General features: G+C 40.6%; 1 protein-coding gene across 2 annotated transcripts in view; it reads left to right on the forward strand.

Annotated features, from left to right (window-relative positions):
* The first annotated feature begins 1887 nt into the window (after positions 1 to 1887).
* LOC142139138 (arylsulfatase D-like) overlaps positions 1888 to 16537 on the forward strand; it is a 46348-nt gene continuing 31698 nt past the window's right edge. The window contains exons 1-3 of one of the 2 annotated variants that reach the window (XM_075196479.1): positions 1888 to 2111; positions 9842 to 9872; positions 12084 to 12212. In XM_075196479.1, coding sequence (XP_075052580.1) covers positions 9850 to 9872; positions 12084 to 12212 — 152 coding nt within the window. In that variant the 5' untranslated portion in view covers positions 1888 to 2111; positions 9842 to 9849. Of the gene's footprint in view, positions 2112 to 9841; positions 9873 to 12083; positions 12213 to 16537 lie in introns of those variants that run through there. The other variant, XM_075196480.1, reaches the window with a different exon arrangement.

Consider the following 16537-nt stretch of genomic DNA (forward strand, 5'->3'; position numbering starts at 1 on the left):
AGATATCACATATCCTCAGGAGAGTCCAAAAAGGGTCATCCATGTTGCAATGACATCCCTTAGTTTTTCATCATAATTTATTAATTTTCATAGCGCCACTAACATACACACACACACACACACACACAGATTGAGCAAGACTAAGGGCAATTTAATAGCAGCTAATTAACCTACCAGCATGTTTTTGGAGTGTGGGAGGAAACCGGAGCACCCGCAGGAAACCCACGCAAACACGGGGAGAACATACAAACTCCACACAGATAAGGCCATGTTTGGGAATCCAACTCATGACCCTAGTGCTGTGAGGCAGAAGTGCTAAACACTAAGTCACCATGCTGCCCATAAACAGATTGTCAGCGGTATGCTTCTTAGTGAAGTAGATGAAATTTGGTAACAGTGACACAAGACCTCAATTAACTGTCTAAACCCAGCTGCATTAATAGTGGATATTGGACGCAGATCTAATACTAGCATAGTCGCCATGGCGTCTGTGATCCGCTTTGCGACTGGGTGACAGCTTTCATACTTGCTTCCTCTTGCAAACGATTGTTTAACAGTCAATTGTTGTAAACTACTAGTAGTCTTCTTCATGGTCTGCTTCTGGGTTGAAGAACCACCCCCAGCAGCAGCAGCAGTGGGCCTAACGCTCAAGGATTCTTCTGAGGAGTCCTGGATAGGGAAGGAGTCATCTCACATTAGCAACTTGAATGCAGGACTAACTCAGATCACTTCTGGGGATATTGATGATGAAGGTGTTGGCAGCGCCGGTGCTAGGGTTCACGGCGCCCTAGGCAAAATTTTGCCGCCCCCCTCCCCCCGCCGCGAACACACTAAAAAAAAAAAGTAGATTTTACTTACCTTTTCTTTCTTTTCTCTAGCTGATCCGCGCCTTCTTCACACAGGGGGGCGCCGGGAAAGAACTTTATTCACACTGTCTGTCAGTGACAGACAGTGTGATACTTCACCGATGCGCCGCAGACACTGAAAAACAGCACCCGCCGCCGCTGCAACCCTCTCCTGAGCCGCTGACTAGATTACAAAATCTAGTCAGCGGCACCCTGCAGGTCCCGGCGCCCTAGGCAACTGCCTATGGTTGCCTAATGGAAGCGCCGGGCCTGGGTGTTGGGGGTATAGATTGCAGGTGCTGGGATCTAGATGAGAGAAGGGAGGTAGCTGATGCTGAACTGCTTGTTGTTATTTTTTAGCATAAGTTTCTGATTTTCCCAACAGCTTTCCATGAACTTGCTTCAAATGGTGAAACATGGATGAGGATCCTAGATGGTTAAGGTCCCTACCTCTGCTGACTGTGGCTTTACAATGCTACAAATGGCTAGACAACTGTTGTCATAATTTGGGTAAAAATAATTCCACACATAAGAGGTGGATTTTTTGGTCTTATGCCTAGGCATGACAATGGCCTTCTTATCACTCGCAAGAACTGCTGTAGTCTTTGCTTGAAAGTATATGAAAATAATAATGTGAGCTGTGAGGTGGTCAAAATTGACTGCAAATGACTTGAAATTAGTGTTATTGAGGTTAATAATAATGTAGGAACAGAAAACAAGCAAAATTATGTGATTTTATCATATTTTAGCTACTTTTCTAAAAAAATACAGATAAAAAACAAAAACCAAAACACGAGGGCGGTTTTTCCAAAACACAAAGTTAATTCAGATCCAAAATCAAAACCAAAACCAGAACACGGGGGTCAGTGAACATCTCTAATTCAGACACACTTTTTAGTACAATACAAGACCTACGATATTACATCCTACACTATATATCAAGTACTGAACTAACCATGCATCCCTTAAACAACACAACAGTTTCAAACAAGGAAGCATTGTGAGAGAAGCGGGTGGAGCGATCACAAGCCAGAGGCTTTATTGAAGACAGACACATTTATAGGGGAACGTGCATAAATTAAAGGCAAGACATTTCAGCAAAACTTGAAGCAGTGATGGGGAAATGAGTTTGCGTGGGTAAGGGAGGGGGAGTTACAAGCGCAAAGCTTTATTGAAAAACAAACACATAGGAGAAGTGGGACTGAAATACATGGAAGTGAGATCCAGGAAGGAACAAAGGGTAAACTTGCACAACTGTGTAAACAGGTATGTACAATGTATCACTCATCGTCCATAGTAGTGACAACAGATGGATTTATTTGTGTATAATTTGCAACAGATTACAATACGTTTATCTAGAATTCAGTAGGCAGTTACTGCATATCTTCTGCTACAGTTTTTATGTATGTTTATATGCCTTAGAGACTCATTCAGATATCAGGTTAATGGCTGTATTGCATATAGTTTAGAAGCAGATCTGCAGTTTTAACAATCCATGTAAGACTGATAGCAATTTAGCATGTGTATTTCATATGTGTCTGGCTTTAATTAACGTACATTTGAGGCAAATGTTATATTTCACATAGAAAGTTTGATTATTGTGGAAAATGACAGATGTTGTAGATCAGGGGTCGGCAACTTTTTTCTATCAGTGTGTAGGCAAAAATCTTTTCAAGCCCAGGTCATGGCCAAAAGGTTTTGAGAATGACACAAACATTGGTTTTAACAAAGTTTGCTGCTTCAGTGTTTTTAGACCATTTTGTCAGATGTTGCTATAGTATACTGAAGTAAAATTGCAAGCATATCATAAGTGTCAAAGGCTTTTCTTGACAATTACATTAAGTTTATGCAAAGAATCAATATTTGCAGTGTTGACCCTTCTTTTTGGAGACCTCTCTAATTCGCCCTGGCATGCTGTCAACGTCTGAGCCACATACTGACTAATGACTGCCCATTTTTGCCTAATCAATACTTGGAGTTTGTGGGTTTTTGTTTGTCCACTTCTTGAGGATTGACCACAAGTTCTCAACGGGATGAAGGTCTGGGGAGTTTCCTGGCCATGGAACCAAAATTTTAATGTTTTGATCCCCAAGCCACTTAGTTACCACTTTTGCCTTATGGCAAGGTGCTCCATCATGTTCGTCACCGAACTGTTCTTGGATGGTTGGGAGAAGTTGCTCCTGGAAGATATTTTCGCTGTGTTCTTAAACACACATATATATATATATATATATATATATATATATATATATATATATATATATATATATATGTGTGTGTGTGTGTGTGTGTGTGTGTGTGTGTGTGTCGAAGAATACTGTTATACACTGGTTTGCCATAAGCCACTTCATTTACTGTTTTTTTTTTTTGACTATCAAATTTCATTCACTTACATTATCCATACTGCCACTTATAAATTTCGATCACTGTGTATATATATTTATGTAATATTTAATTATTTCTTATTGTATAACGCTAATATCAGTATAATATTAATAGTAATGGGACCAACAAATAAACGTTCATGTTATGCCACACAATAGTGCCCCCAGTTCATATTATGCCACATATTATGCCCCAGATTATGTTATCCCTCATAGATGTGCACCCAGTCATATTCTGCCTCAAAGATGTGCCCCCAGTCATATTGTGTCTCTTATTTATGCCCCCAGTCATATTGTGTCTCTTATTTATGCCCCCAGGCATATTGTCCCTCTTAGTTATGCCCCCAGTCATATTCTGCCTATACTTACCTTAGATGCAGATCTTCCGTTCAACAGGAGCAGCTTCACTTAAGCGCAGCCAGGGCTGCCAAGAGGAATTCAGGGCCCCGGTACAACAAATTTGTGGGGCCCCCCCTTATAGTTGAGCATGCAAAAAAATTTTGCGCCGCCTCACGGCGGCGCAAATTTTTTCAAAGTTGTAGTTAGGCATTTGGGGGCGTGGCTAACATCAAAATCACTAGGCACTCAATTCGCCGGAGCGTCACATATGTCCAAGCACTCCTGACTTTCAGGACATCTACCACCACAGTGTAGTATACAAAGAATGCAGTGTGTACACAAACAGTTCAGTCTTGGCCTGCACCTAACATTGGGCACAACACTCACCAAAAATTGGTATTGTCCCTACTAGAATCACAACATTTCACACACTCTGCTGCTCTCTCCTACCTGTTCTTCTCACTTTCTCCACCTGTGGCTGCTGGTTTCTTTAGTTGTGGCTTGTCTGGATCCTGGAATGTTGAAGGACCTATTTGGAAAAAAAAATGGCTACACTTAGAAAATTACAGCCAGCCCCGGCGTTAAATCAATAGCACCCACAATTAATAATTAGGCATTCCTCCAGCCCCAACATTAAAATAATAGTATTCACATTTAATAAATAAACCTATTCCCTTCCTGCAAACAGCAATACCTATTTCCCGCAACCATCACTGCCATTAAATAACTCATAGTCACATTTAATAAATAGACCTCATTCTCCCCAAACTCATCCCCACATTCAATAGCCCCCAAACCACCCCATCTTAAATTAAGTCTCCACTATTAAATTGCCTCCCCATCACCCTACAAACAAAATAGCACCCATTAATTTGCCACCATCTACCTCACACTCACTACATTGCAACAAGCCCCCTGTGCACATTACTGTGCCCCTTCATCACTACACTGTGCCCCCTTATGTTCACACTGCGCCCTCCATGCTGCTTCCCCTCCTTTTTATTCACTCTGTACATTTCTCCCACTTTTTTTTCATTCTGTACATCTCTCCCCACTTTTTTTTCATTCTGTACATCTCTCCCTGCTTTTTTTTCATTCTGTACATCTCTCCCCACTTTTTTTTTCATTCTGTACATCTCTCCCCACTTTTTTTTTCATTCTGTACATCTCTCCCCACTTTTTTTTCATTCTGTACATCTCTCCCCACTTTTTTTTTCATTCTGTACATCTTTCCCCACTTTTTTTTTCATTCTGTACATCTTTCCCCACTTTTTTTTTCATTCTGTACATCTTTCCCCACTTTTTTTTTCATTCTGTACATCTTTCCCCACTTTTTTTTTCATTCTGTACATCTTTCCCCACTTTTTTTTTCATTCTGTACATCTCTCCCCCTTCTTTGTCACACTCTCCCTTTCTACTTTCCTTCCCTTGACTCTCTGTTCTTTACTTACTTGTTAGTTTCTTTCTTTTCTTCTGTGTTCTCTTCTTTCTTCTTGCTTGGTCCCCTCTGCGACGTTCCTCACTGACTGTCGGGCGTGACTTGATGACGTCACGCCCGACAGTCAGTGTGAAACGAGCAGAGAGGAGGGAGGGCGGCGCGATCAGGTGAATATGTAAATTTTTTTTTTTTTTAACTATCTAGCTCCCCCCACCAACGGACGGGTCGGACACCCCAAGCCCCCCCCCCCCCCCCCTCCCCGGGAAAAAAAAAAAAAAAAGAAGACAAAAATAAAAAAAAATTGCAATAAAGAAAAGTGTAAAAAATAAAATAAAATTCAGCGGTGGGGGCCCGGTCCGGGCCCCCTGGCATGGCCGGGCCGGGGTAAATAGTACCCGCTCCCCCCCCCCTCTCGGCGGCCCTGAGCGCAGCAGCTCCTTTTCAGCCATCTTCAGCAGTTTTAGTTTGACAGCAGCAGAGCTCGGCGTGCCAGACAGAAGTGGTCCGAGTGCCACGTCTGGCACGCATGCTGGGGGTTGCCGACCCCTGTTGTAGATGCTAGGAGTGACAAGTATTGTAAAATCAATGAATACTCAGTGGTGTTTTCACAGGGGGTGGGGGAACCAATAGGACCTCCAAGAATATGTCCAGAAACCAGTATAGCAACTCCTTGGGGCCCCTTCCATAGCTGCAGGAGGGGACATGACCACCCCAGGTTGGTGGCCTTTTGCACTATTATTATTATTATTATTAATATTTATTTATAAATACACTACACTACACAGGAAGCCAGGACCCGAAAGCAAGCCTGAGCCCTGGTACTTTCTATCTGCTGCCCCCCTCTCTGTGCCGCAGGTACAATTCACCCTCAACTGCGGAGAATTGGCTGGTGGCCATCTGTAATTTTCTATGCTAGTAATAGTAATAGAGCGCCATTGTAGTGCAGAAATGATGTGTCTGCAGTTTTTGCATGCTGGGGTTAGGAGCTGAGCCGCACTCATTCCTGGGTACAAGCAGCCTCTTACTTGGTACATTGTCTTCGGCACCTATGCTTCTCCCCCTGTTTCCATCATTGTTAGGCTGCCTGCATTCCTTTCTCCCTAACAACCCCTAGCCCCACCTCCAGTGTTTATGTTTCTATCACCCCCCTGTCCTTTTGTGTTTTCCTCAGTGATTCAAATTCTGTATGTGTACCTATCTCTCCCATGTGTGTCTGTGTCTCCACTTTGTGTGTGGTTGTGCGAGCACCTGTGTCTTCTTTGTGTGTGCCTTTCTTTCCTCCTCTTCGTGTGTCTCTCTGATTTTGTATGTTCCCCTCTATCTTCCCATCTGTCTCCATTTGCCCCCTTTGTATTGTGTGTCTGTCTGCACATTCTGGGTACTTGTGCTTTCTTTCTCCCCTTTTGTGTGTCTCCCTTTACTTTAAATTGCACAAGTATTGTAGCTGTACTTGTACCAAAGCAACACCTATTCTGTTGGCAGATAAAATATTAAAATTACTTAATCAGTTAAAAATGCTTTATTCGTTGAATGTATAAAGGTTTTTAAATATTTTTTCATCTTTTAAAAGATCTATTTTAAACATGTTTATATTTTTGTTTCTACTTAAGTGGAGATGACAGCCCAAACATGGCAAGCCAACATAAATACTAGCCTGACAAAGTGACAGATTAAACTTCACAGCTTCAGGACAGTATCTACGGGTAGTCGAGTATTGCCGAGCTGCCCCAGCAATATATTTTTTATAAACTACAAGTTAACCCGTGCATGATACTCATGCATTCTAGTCAAATCAAGCTACTTAAGGTGTTAAAAAGGTTCTTGTCATGCATTTGGGGCTAGGCCAGGCCTCCTCAGGGGAAGAGGGTTACTTCCCGACGTAAGCGCCCTTTTTGAACGTGGTTTTGTCCACATGTCACCACCTCATCACTCTTCTCCATCACCTCATCCTTCATCTTCATCGCCACATCCTTAATCTCCATCGTCTTACTGTTCTAAAACCTCTCGATACACAATGTTTCTGCTAAACACCTTATCGCTGTGCTCAATCAGTCTTCCTTGAAGGGCAGTATTCATAACCTGCACTTTCACATCACTGCTTCTCCGTACTCGTGAAAATGCGACATACAATTGTCCATGACCAAACACAGGCTCTGGTAAAAAAATACCCACACGGTCAAGAGTTTGAGCCCTCAACTGGTAAATTTAGCCTTTACTACCCCTCCCACGGGGGGAAGGGGGGATGATGGAAGTTAACTGACTTCACTATTATCATTTTTTTGTCAAATAATGTCAGTATACCAAATTTCAGGTCAATTGGATGAGCCCTTTCTGAGAAAATTGTTTTTTCCACACACACACACACTAACACATGCCGCTAGGCTTATATATATTAGATGGCAATATGGGATGTTTTACATATGTTACAAATCTCAATGGAGGGTCTGTTCATGACAAATAGATCCCTATATCTTTGAACGGGATATTTTACTTTTAACAGAAATTAAATTCATCAAGATTATTGGCCATCTTGATAACCATCGCGGCATCAAAATTAATCAAAACATATTTTTTTAAATTGTAGTTCTCATGGCGAGTCTTTTTGTAGTATAGTAAGGGACCTTAAAATATCACACTTGCAATTACATAGTATATTTAATATGTATAGCAATACAGTTTCCTACGTGGATAGTCTCTGTAGTGCTCCGGAGAAGCTACTGAGGCAAAGCAGACAGGCCAGAATACAAGCTCCAAGGTAGATGGGCCTTCAGTCAATGACATTCTTGGGGCGCCCTAGCATGCGCTTGCTCTGGGCACTATGGCTCCACACTATGCCGCTGTGTTTGCATACATTTACCCTGGGTATGTTTCTGAAATGGAAAACTGTAACATGACATGAAGTGCTTATTTTTGTGTAAAACAAAATAGAAGCAAGAAATGAATACTTTGGGAAACTATGTATGATCTGCAACATCTCATTGCAAAGCTGCACATAGAAATATATTTATTATTAATATTTAATAATATGTTTATATGGTTGGCAACAGGAGAAGTCCTAGGTTTTGGATATTTGCTCCTGATAATGTTCCTGGTTGTTTTGGTACTTGACACAACAATGTCTAGTATTAAGTAATGCTCTTTTTCTGTGTATAAACACTAACACTTCACAATCTGTTCTGCTGGACAGGAGCTATCATGCAGGACAATACCACACCTGCTATGACCCCTTTTAGCCTTCTTCTTATAGCACCTGCACTGGATCATAATACTCCCTCCTCCTTCTTTCTCCTCTTTCTTTTTCCCCTTCCTCCAACCAGACACAATAAGCACAGTGTCTACTTCCCATACTTTCTCCAGTATGCCCCCTGCCTACTTGCCCTTTACATTGCTAACATATTCCCAAAGTTCTTTGCTGTACTTATCACTAATCATTCTATCTACCTCATTCTACCTTGTTTGTTGTTCCAGGGAAACGACTCGCCTTGAAAATGACCCTAAATAGTGCCCCTAAAAAAATGCAGATAGAGCTGTTCTTCTATTACTGCTTAATGCAAAGAAAGAAAAATTCCTATTGCCATGATTTACCAAGAAAATAGCTGCCAGGCGATACAGGCTGGCAGCAGTAAGAGTAGTCTTACCGATGTGCCATCCAGTCTTGGTGCATCCGTTCATGTGTTAAAAAATATTTGTAAAATATGTATATATTTTACAGTGATTCCGCTTCGAAATAAATAAAGCATTTTTTTCTTTCAATGTCCGCTGGTATTGCCATCCTGAGATGGCGAAAGAATGATTCACCCAGTATATGTACTTCCACCATCCTTGCTAAAGAGGCTTCCCTCTGCATGGGGAAACTTTTTCTGTAGAAACCTTGGCAATAGCGCAGTAGTAACCTTTGATAAATAGCAAGAAGCCCTATTACCGTTGAAAACATCTGTTTTCAGCACAGATAGGGCTTTTCCCCTTTTGTAAAAAGGATTGCTAATATAACATATATAGTCTATTTAGCAAACTCAGTGATTATTTATAATACATTATTGACTGCATACATATATGTCCAAACTGTCCCGGTTTAGGCGGGATAGTCCCAACTCACAGGATTTTGAGGATATATCACGATTCACTTTCAATCTATTTTATTGGAGAGGGTTGGGGTCTCCTTAGCGCTTTAGAAGCACTGGAAACACTCCCAGTGTGGACATGGCCGTTCCCCTCTGTGGTGCAGCACAGTGGCATAGTGGTTAGCACTTCTGCCTCACAGCACTGGGGTCATGAGTTCGATTCCTGACCATGGCTTTTTCTATGTGGAGTTTGTATGTTCTCCCCGTGTTTGCGTGGGATTCCTCCGGGTGCTCCGGTTTCCTCCCACACTCCAAAAACATACTGGTAGTATGTAGTAGTACTGACCCTAGTCTGTGTGTGTGTGTGTGTGTGTGTATGTTAGAGAATTTAGATTGTAAACTCCAATGGGGCAGGGACTTATGTGAATGAGTTCTCTGTACATCGCTGCGTAATTTGTGGCGCTATATAAATAGCTAATTATGATGATGATGATGATGATGGTGTGACCATGCACCTTTTTTGCATGTGCACCATCAAAAGTGGCAACACTCCCAATTGACCATTAAGGACACTGTTGGAACATATGCATACATGAATCTTGTAGGTGAGTTATAATACCAAAAAAACATATTTGTCTGTTTTTAGGACAAATGAGGTAAAAAAAAATTGAATCGCAAAGTAATTTTTATTCTGATTTTCAATGATAAAAGCAAACTTTACAAATGTTTTGTATATTATATGATACAAATAATAAAATTCTACTTGTATTTCAGAGTAAAGAATGAGAATAATTACAAAGCATGGGTAAGTAAATTTAATATATTTCACAAGGGAAGTCACTGATATGAAAGAAACATATATTATCTTTTTTTAATGCATTGCACCTAACAGTAATATCTTTATATAAACTTAAAAGGCAGCTGTTACAGATTATAGCATACTACATCATACTACTACACATATTTGCACATTTTTATTATAATAAATAAGCCTCATAAGAAATAAAATATACATGCTGCCACGCTGCAGTGCAATCGGTCCAGAGATAAATTTCAAAATAGAAACTACTTTAAACATGCATTTAAAAATAATTGCAATGCAACCATGCAATTATACTCTACCATACATTTCATATTATCCCATTTTGAATAGTAGGCCTTACAGTTTTAAAGATCACTAAGGCCTTTAAATATCACAAGAAACTGTATAAGAGGGGCAAAAAATTAACATGGTGCAAATAGCACTAAAGTGCTAGACAAAGCAGCCAATGAAAGATTAATAAAAAACTTTTTCCGGTACTGAAGATGACTGCTCAGACTAGGTACCAGCGCTGGGGATCTGCACCCCAAAAATATATATATAAACAGTTACACAATGCAATGGTATAACCAAGTCTGCCACAAAGCACTTATGCACACTAAATTCAATAAAAAAGGGTACTTTTATTAAAACATTCCATAGACCACATAAAAAAATGGTATATATAATTCTAAACACATAAAACCATGTGAAATTGTATCAGTGCCAAATTGAACATATCACGAAGTAGGTGCACCTACGTAATGTCCAAAAAGAAGTATGTAAACCAGTCCAGCCACTATTCACAAAACTTATTTATGAAGCCCTAAACCATGCGGAAACTGTTTTTACCACATGGTTTAGACATTTTTAAGAAAAATTGTAATTTAAGAAAAGCCTTAAGCAGGAGATATTGGAGATATGTCCTGCATTAGGCAAATTAGTGCATTAAACCACACTCTACATAATACTCAATCGGGTCTGCAGTCTAGGCAATTTATTAAACAAAGTTAGACTTTTTGGAGGTTTACCGCGATGGCTAATGTCATCTGAAGAGGGCGCTAAGCATTCAAGCCTATGGGCTTGAATGCTGTAAACCAGTCTAGGAGTGTTGCTGCTCTCCCCTGCGCTGTTTTACGCAAATGGCATCTGCCCATGCACAACTCTAGGTCCATGATCACTATCAGGCTGCACTTAAAAATGCCCTTAGCTAGTTCAAGGGATACTGCTGCCATACACAACCTCAGAGATGCTCAGAGCTTAAATCAGACAGATGTGTGTGCTCTCAACCTTGTCACGCTTTTACTGGACATTAACTACATGCTTACGCCATACTTGCCTACTCTCCCGGACTCCTGGAGGAGTAGGCAACCTCCTGGACACTTGTGGAGGAGGGGCTTAATTACGCAATTGCGCTATTAAGCCCCGCCCCACCATTAAATGCCGCAAATTCCATTTTTTTTAAAAAAAAAATAGGAGGTGGGCCTATGGTGATGCAACAGCAACCCTACACTTGTCACATGACCTGTTCTCAGGGAATCTTCCAGAAGACAGGTCTTAAAAGTTGGTAAGTATGGCATACGCCCCTTCCCTCCCCTCTTCTGCTGTTGAAGTGTCATTTGTGTTCAAAATCACATTCAAAAACAACTCTGCTGTGTGACTGGATGATATAGCCCTACTCTCCACCTTTTCCCATTGCGAGCTTTCTGGAACAATATAAGACTTCATTTAACCTCATGTATTAAACTCCTATTTTCCTATAGATTGTAAGCTTGTGAGTAGGGTCCTCTTACTTATGTGTGTCTGTTAATACTCAGTCTTGCTTTATTATTGTGCTTGTCCCAAATTTTAAAGCACTGTGTAGTATGCTGAGTCTATAAATAAATATTACATCACCGTCATCATGCTAATTAATATTTCTAATTTGCTTTAATTGCTTTTGTTCTGTATCTTTTTTTTCCACCTATGATGATTTCAGTGCCATGTACCTTTGTTAGGTCACAACCATCTGCGTCAATGGAGCATTAATTTGCATTTGTTGCAACCATGCAGGTTTGTGATACAGACCAAGAACAGGTTAATCTGTGTAATAATAACTATTACAATGTTTTGTGCAAGGGTTTTCTAAGAGAAACTGAAAACTTTAGTTAATATGAATTTCACCACAAGAAGTCATATTTTGTGATTTGATTTTTTTTAAAATTTTCTCTTTTTCAGGATTTTTCTGATTATCTTACATTTAGTCACTGGCACATTGTCGGCAAATACTAAACCCAACTTTGTGTTGATATTGGCTGATGATCTTGGCATTGGAGATATAGGTTGCTATGGTAATGATACAATAAGGTAAGCCATTAGTATTCATCTATATTTGTGAATATATAAGAATTAAAGAAAAGGAAAAAAAGAGAAACAACTGAAAATGAAAACAATATTGTGTTACAGTAGTAAGTAGTACATTAGTAAGTCATTCCTTTGGATTCTGATATACTGATGCATACTGTAAAATATGCAAAACCAACCAAATAGTTTTGGTAACAATAGGAGTTCCCACCTACCGTATACAACCATGGCTGGTAATTCTATTAACAGTGAGACCATTTGGCTGCTATCCTGTTTTATTTCTAACATGTCAATTTTATATTACGAAAGTTGATTGTGTATTTCTTAATTTTGAATACAGTTATGATACCATGTTTACCACTGAATTAAGTTTGTACACTCTATTCTGAAAATTTAGAAAAGAGCATTTTTAGCTGTGTAATAACAGCTTGGTAAGAAATTCCTCATAATAATTATATTTTCTGTATATTTCCCACTGAAACAATTATAATTCAGACCATTTTTTCTATAAAGTGGCAATGTTATCGGTGGCTCTGTAGTATAAGTGCATTGTTTAAATTTTATTATAGTTTAGTAATGACTTTGTAACAGTAAGGTCTGCTGTAACCATTTTGCTTTTGACAAAACTTTTGCATTGTCAGCAATAGCATGAAACCCAGCTTAGACCATACTAGCGATAAGGTGAATCATAATTAAACTCAAAAATATTTCTAATCTGATTATTTCTAGTGTCTAATTAAATAGACTGCACACTTTAATATTAAACTCATCAGCATTATTACTGATGTCATTTTCCCTTTCACGTATAGAACCTGTGATTCGGGATGAGCTGAATTTTGTTGACATCTCCTTATATGTTATACAGGGGTCTATGCATCAATAAGATGCGGTACAGCTAAATAATATGCATCGCTGCACATCGCAGTGATGCATATTTAGGTAATGCTAAGATGCACCATGCCGGGGCTACTCTTGGAGCCCTAGCCGAAGTGACCCTTCTCCTGCGGTCTTTTATCTGCTGTGCACATGCGCACAGACTTTCCGCTGTACCGGATTCCGCGAAGCCAGAGAGGCTTCAGCAGAATCCCACAGAAAAAGACAGGTAGCGCTATCCCGAGATGGTGTTTGTGTCCGTGCAATGTGAAGCTTATCAAAGATTCATGCATTGCAGAACATCGAAGTCCCCATAGTAATCTATGGGGACTGCAATGCTGCTCTGTGTCAGCCTAAAAGGAGGAGATTTATATGAAATCTCCTCCGTTAGACAGTTAATATATACCAAACTTACTTAAAAGATGTGGAAACGGCTGTTTTTGCTTAATGCATAGGCCCCACAGTCTCAGTAGTCAGATATGGCTGAATTACCATGCGATGCATACAGGGCTGCCAAGAAGAATTCAGGGCCCGGGTACAACAAATTCATGGGGCCCCCCTCATAGTGAAGTAAGCCCCAAAATTTTTTTGCGCCGCCTTACGGCGGCGCAAAAAAGATTAGGGATATGGTCATATATTCAGGGGCGTGGCTAGCCAAACGGCAGTGCAAAAATTTTGGGAGGTGCGGTCATGCATTTGGGGGCGTGGCAAACGTGCCATTGGGGCGTGGCTAACATAAAAACCACTAGGCTCTCAATTCGCCGGAGCGTCACATATGTTTAAGCACTCCTGACTTTCAGGACATCTACCACCACAGGGTAGTATACAAACAATGCAGTGTGTACACAAACAGTTCAGTCTTGGCCTACACCTTACATTGGACACAACATTCACCAAAAATTGGTATTGTCCCTACTAGAATCACAACATTTCACACACTGTGCTGCTCTCTCCTACCTGTTCTTCTCACTTTCTCCACCTGTGGCTGCTGCTTTCTTTAGTTGTGGCTTGTCCGGATCCAGAAATGTTGAAGGACCTATTTTGAAAAAAAAATGGCTACATTTAGAAAATTACAGCCAGCCCCAGCGTTAAATCAATAGCACCCACGATTAATAATTAGGCCTTCCTCCAGCTCCAATATTACAATAATGTGCCCCTTCATCATCGCCATGCCTTATGATCACACTGTGCCCTCCATGCTGTTTTTGCCCCCTTCATCTGGCTCCCCTTCATCAGACTATACTATGCTGCTCCCCCCCTTTTTCAATCCCACTGTGCCATGCCTCCCCCCCCCTTTGTAACCCCACTGTGTCATGCTGCCCACCATTTTTTAACCCCATTGTGCCATGCTGACCCCTGTTTATTAACCCCACTGTGCCATACTGCCCCGTTTTTTAACCCATCTGTGCCCCTCTCATTTTTTCACCCCCTCTGTCATGCTGCTTTCCCATTTTTTAACCCCTCTGTGCTCCCCCCTCAATTTTTAACCCCTCTGACATGCTGCTTTCCCATTTTTTAACCCATCTGTGCCCCTCTCATTTTTTAACCCCTCTGACATGCTGCTTTCCCGTTTTTTAACCCCTCTGTGCTCCCCCTCATTTTTTAACCCCTCTGACATGCTGCTTCCCCGTTTTTAACCCCTTTGACATGCTGCTTTCCCGTTTTTTAACCCCTCTGTGCCCCCCCTTATTTTTTAACCCCTCTGTCATGCTGCCCCCCCGTTTTTTAACCCCTTTGTGCCCCCTCATTTTTTAACCCCTCTGTCATGCTGCCCCCCCGTTTTTTAACCCTTGTGCTCCCCCTCATTTTTTAACCCCTCTGTCATGCTGCCCCCCCCCCCCCCGTTTTTTAACCCCTCTGTGCCCCCCTCGTTTTCCTCCCTTCACTTACCTTTTCTCCTCTCTTGGTCTTCTCTGCTGCTCTGTGCTCCATTGCTCCAGACTGACTGAATGCTGGGCATGACATGATGACATCACACCCAGCATTCAGACAGTCTGAATAGAGCACAGAGCAGCAGAGAGGAGGGATGCCGGCTCCGCGATCAGGTGAGTATGTTTTTTTTTTTTTTTAAACTAGCCTGCTCCCCCCACCAACGACCGAGCCCCCCCCCCACCCCCCGCCAAAAAAAAAAAAAAAAGGAAAGGAAAAAAAACGTTTGGAAAAAAAAAATTAAAAAATTAAAAAAAATCAGCAGCGCAAGGGCCCGGGCCGGGCCCCCTGACATGCCGGGCCCGGGTAATTAGTACCCGCTCCCCCCCCCTCTCGGCGGCCCTGGATGCATATACTATACTATACCAATTTTGACTGTAATGTGTCCCATTTGCTTTGTTAGTAGACCATCTAGTGGTTATTTTACATAATTACATTCATAATGTTCCGTACATGCCCCCACTGAATAGAGATGATACCTGCTTCTGGATTAGTGTGAAGTATATTATTTACAAGTCGGTACTACAGCATATGTCTGAATTAAAATGAATATTGTTATGATTTAGCACTGTCTGGGAGTTGGAGTTCGGCACTAATTTTAGTGAGGTGTTGTTTGCGTATCCCAGGAGTACACAATGTTCCTTGGCTGCTTACATAATATATATAATACAAGTCTTGAAAATTCTCTATTGATGTTTTTGTAAATAATATCTGAATTAACATTCTGAGGTCTTAACACTGATTATTCAATAAAGATGCTTACCCTGCCTGAAGGATCACTTTATCATCATCATCATTTATTTATATAGCGCCAGCAAATTCCGTAGCGTTTTACAATTGGGAACAAACATTAATAAGACAATACTGGGTAATACATACAGACAGAGAGGTAAGAGAACCCTGCTCACAAGCTTACAATCTATAGATCACTTGAAGTCATTCCTCTGTGCTCCTGTTAGTGCCTTATTATCAGTTTCCAAATCCAAGGGCATGACAGGAAACCACAGACTCAATTATTGCTGTGACTCTATCAGGAGCACAGGTGATGACGTCGGATTGGCCCACACAGAGCAACAAGAAGAGTGCGAGAAGTTGATGGTTTTCTGTCAAACTATCAGTGTCTGCCTGTGTGTCATTGTGTTTCTGTAAATGTTAATCTGTGTATTAGTCTATGTCAGTATTGATCTGTGTGTTAAGGAACAGCTCTTTCTTTCATTAAAATGTGCCTTATAAGGAATAAACTACCACCTACTTCAAATTATTATAAATACAATGTTACCTTGAAGTATGTTCCAGTCTGCAGCCTTGTGCTTTTTATATGGTTATTTAATTCCTCAGTTACTGCTAAAAGCCTTAATAAACTACAGCATTAGGTACATAGTCCCATATATAAACCAATGTATTTAATATTACAAATTATAAAATTGTAATAATACATTTAAAAAAATAAAGATGTAAAAAGATAAATTGTAATTGTAAAGTTATATACTTGTGGTGCTACAGAGTTCAACACAGAGCAAAAGAAT

This window comes from Mixophyes fleayi, chromosome 2, assembly GCF_038048845.1.
Source record: "Mixophyes fleayi isolate aMixFle1 chromosome 2, aMixFle1.hap1, whole genome shotgun sequence".
NCBI lineage: Eukaryota > Metazoa > Chordata > Amphibia > Anura > Limnodynastidae > Mixophyes > Mixophyes fleayi.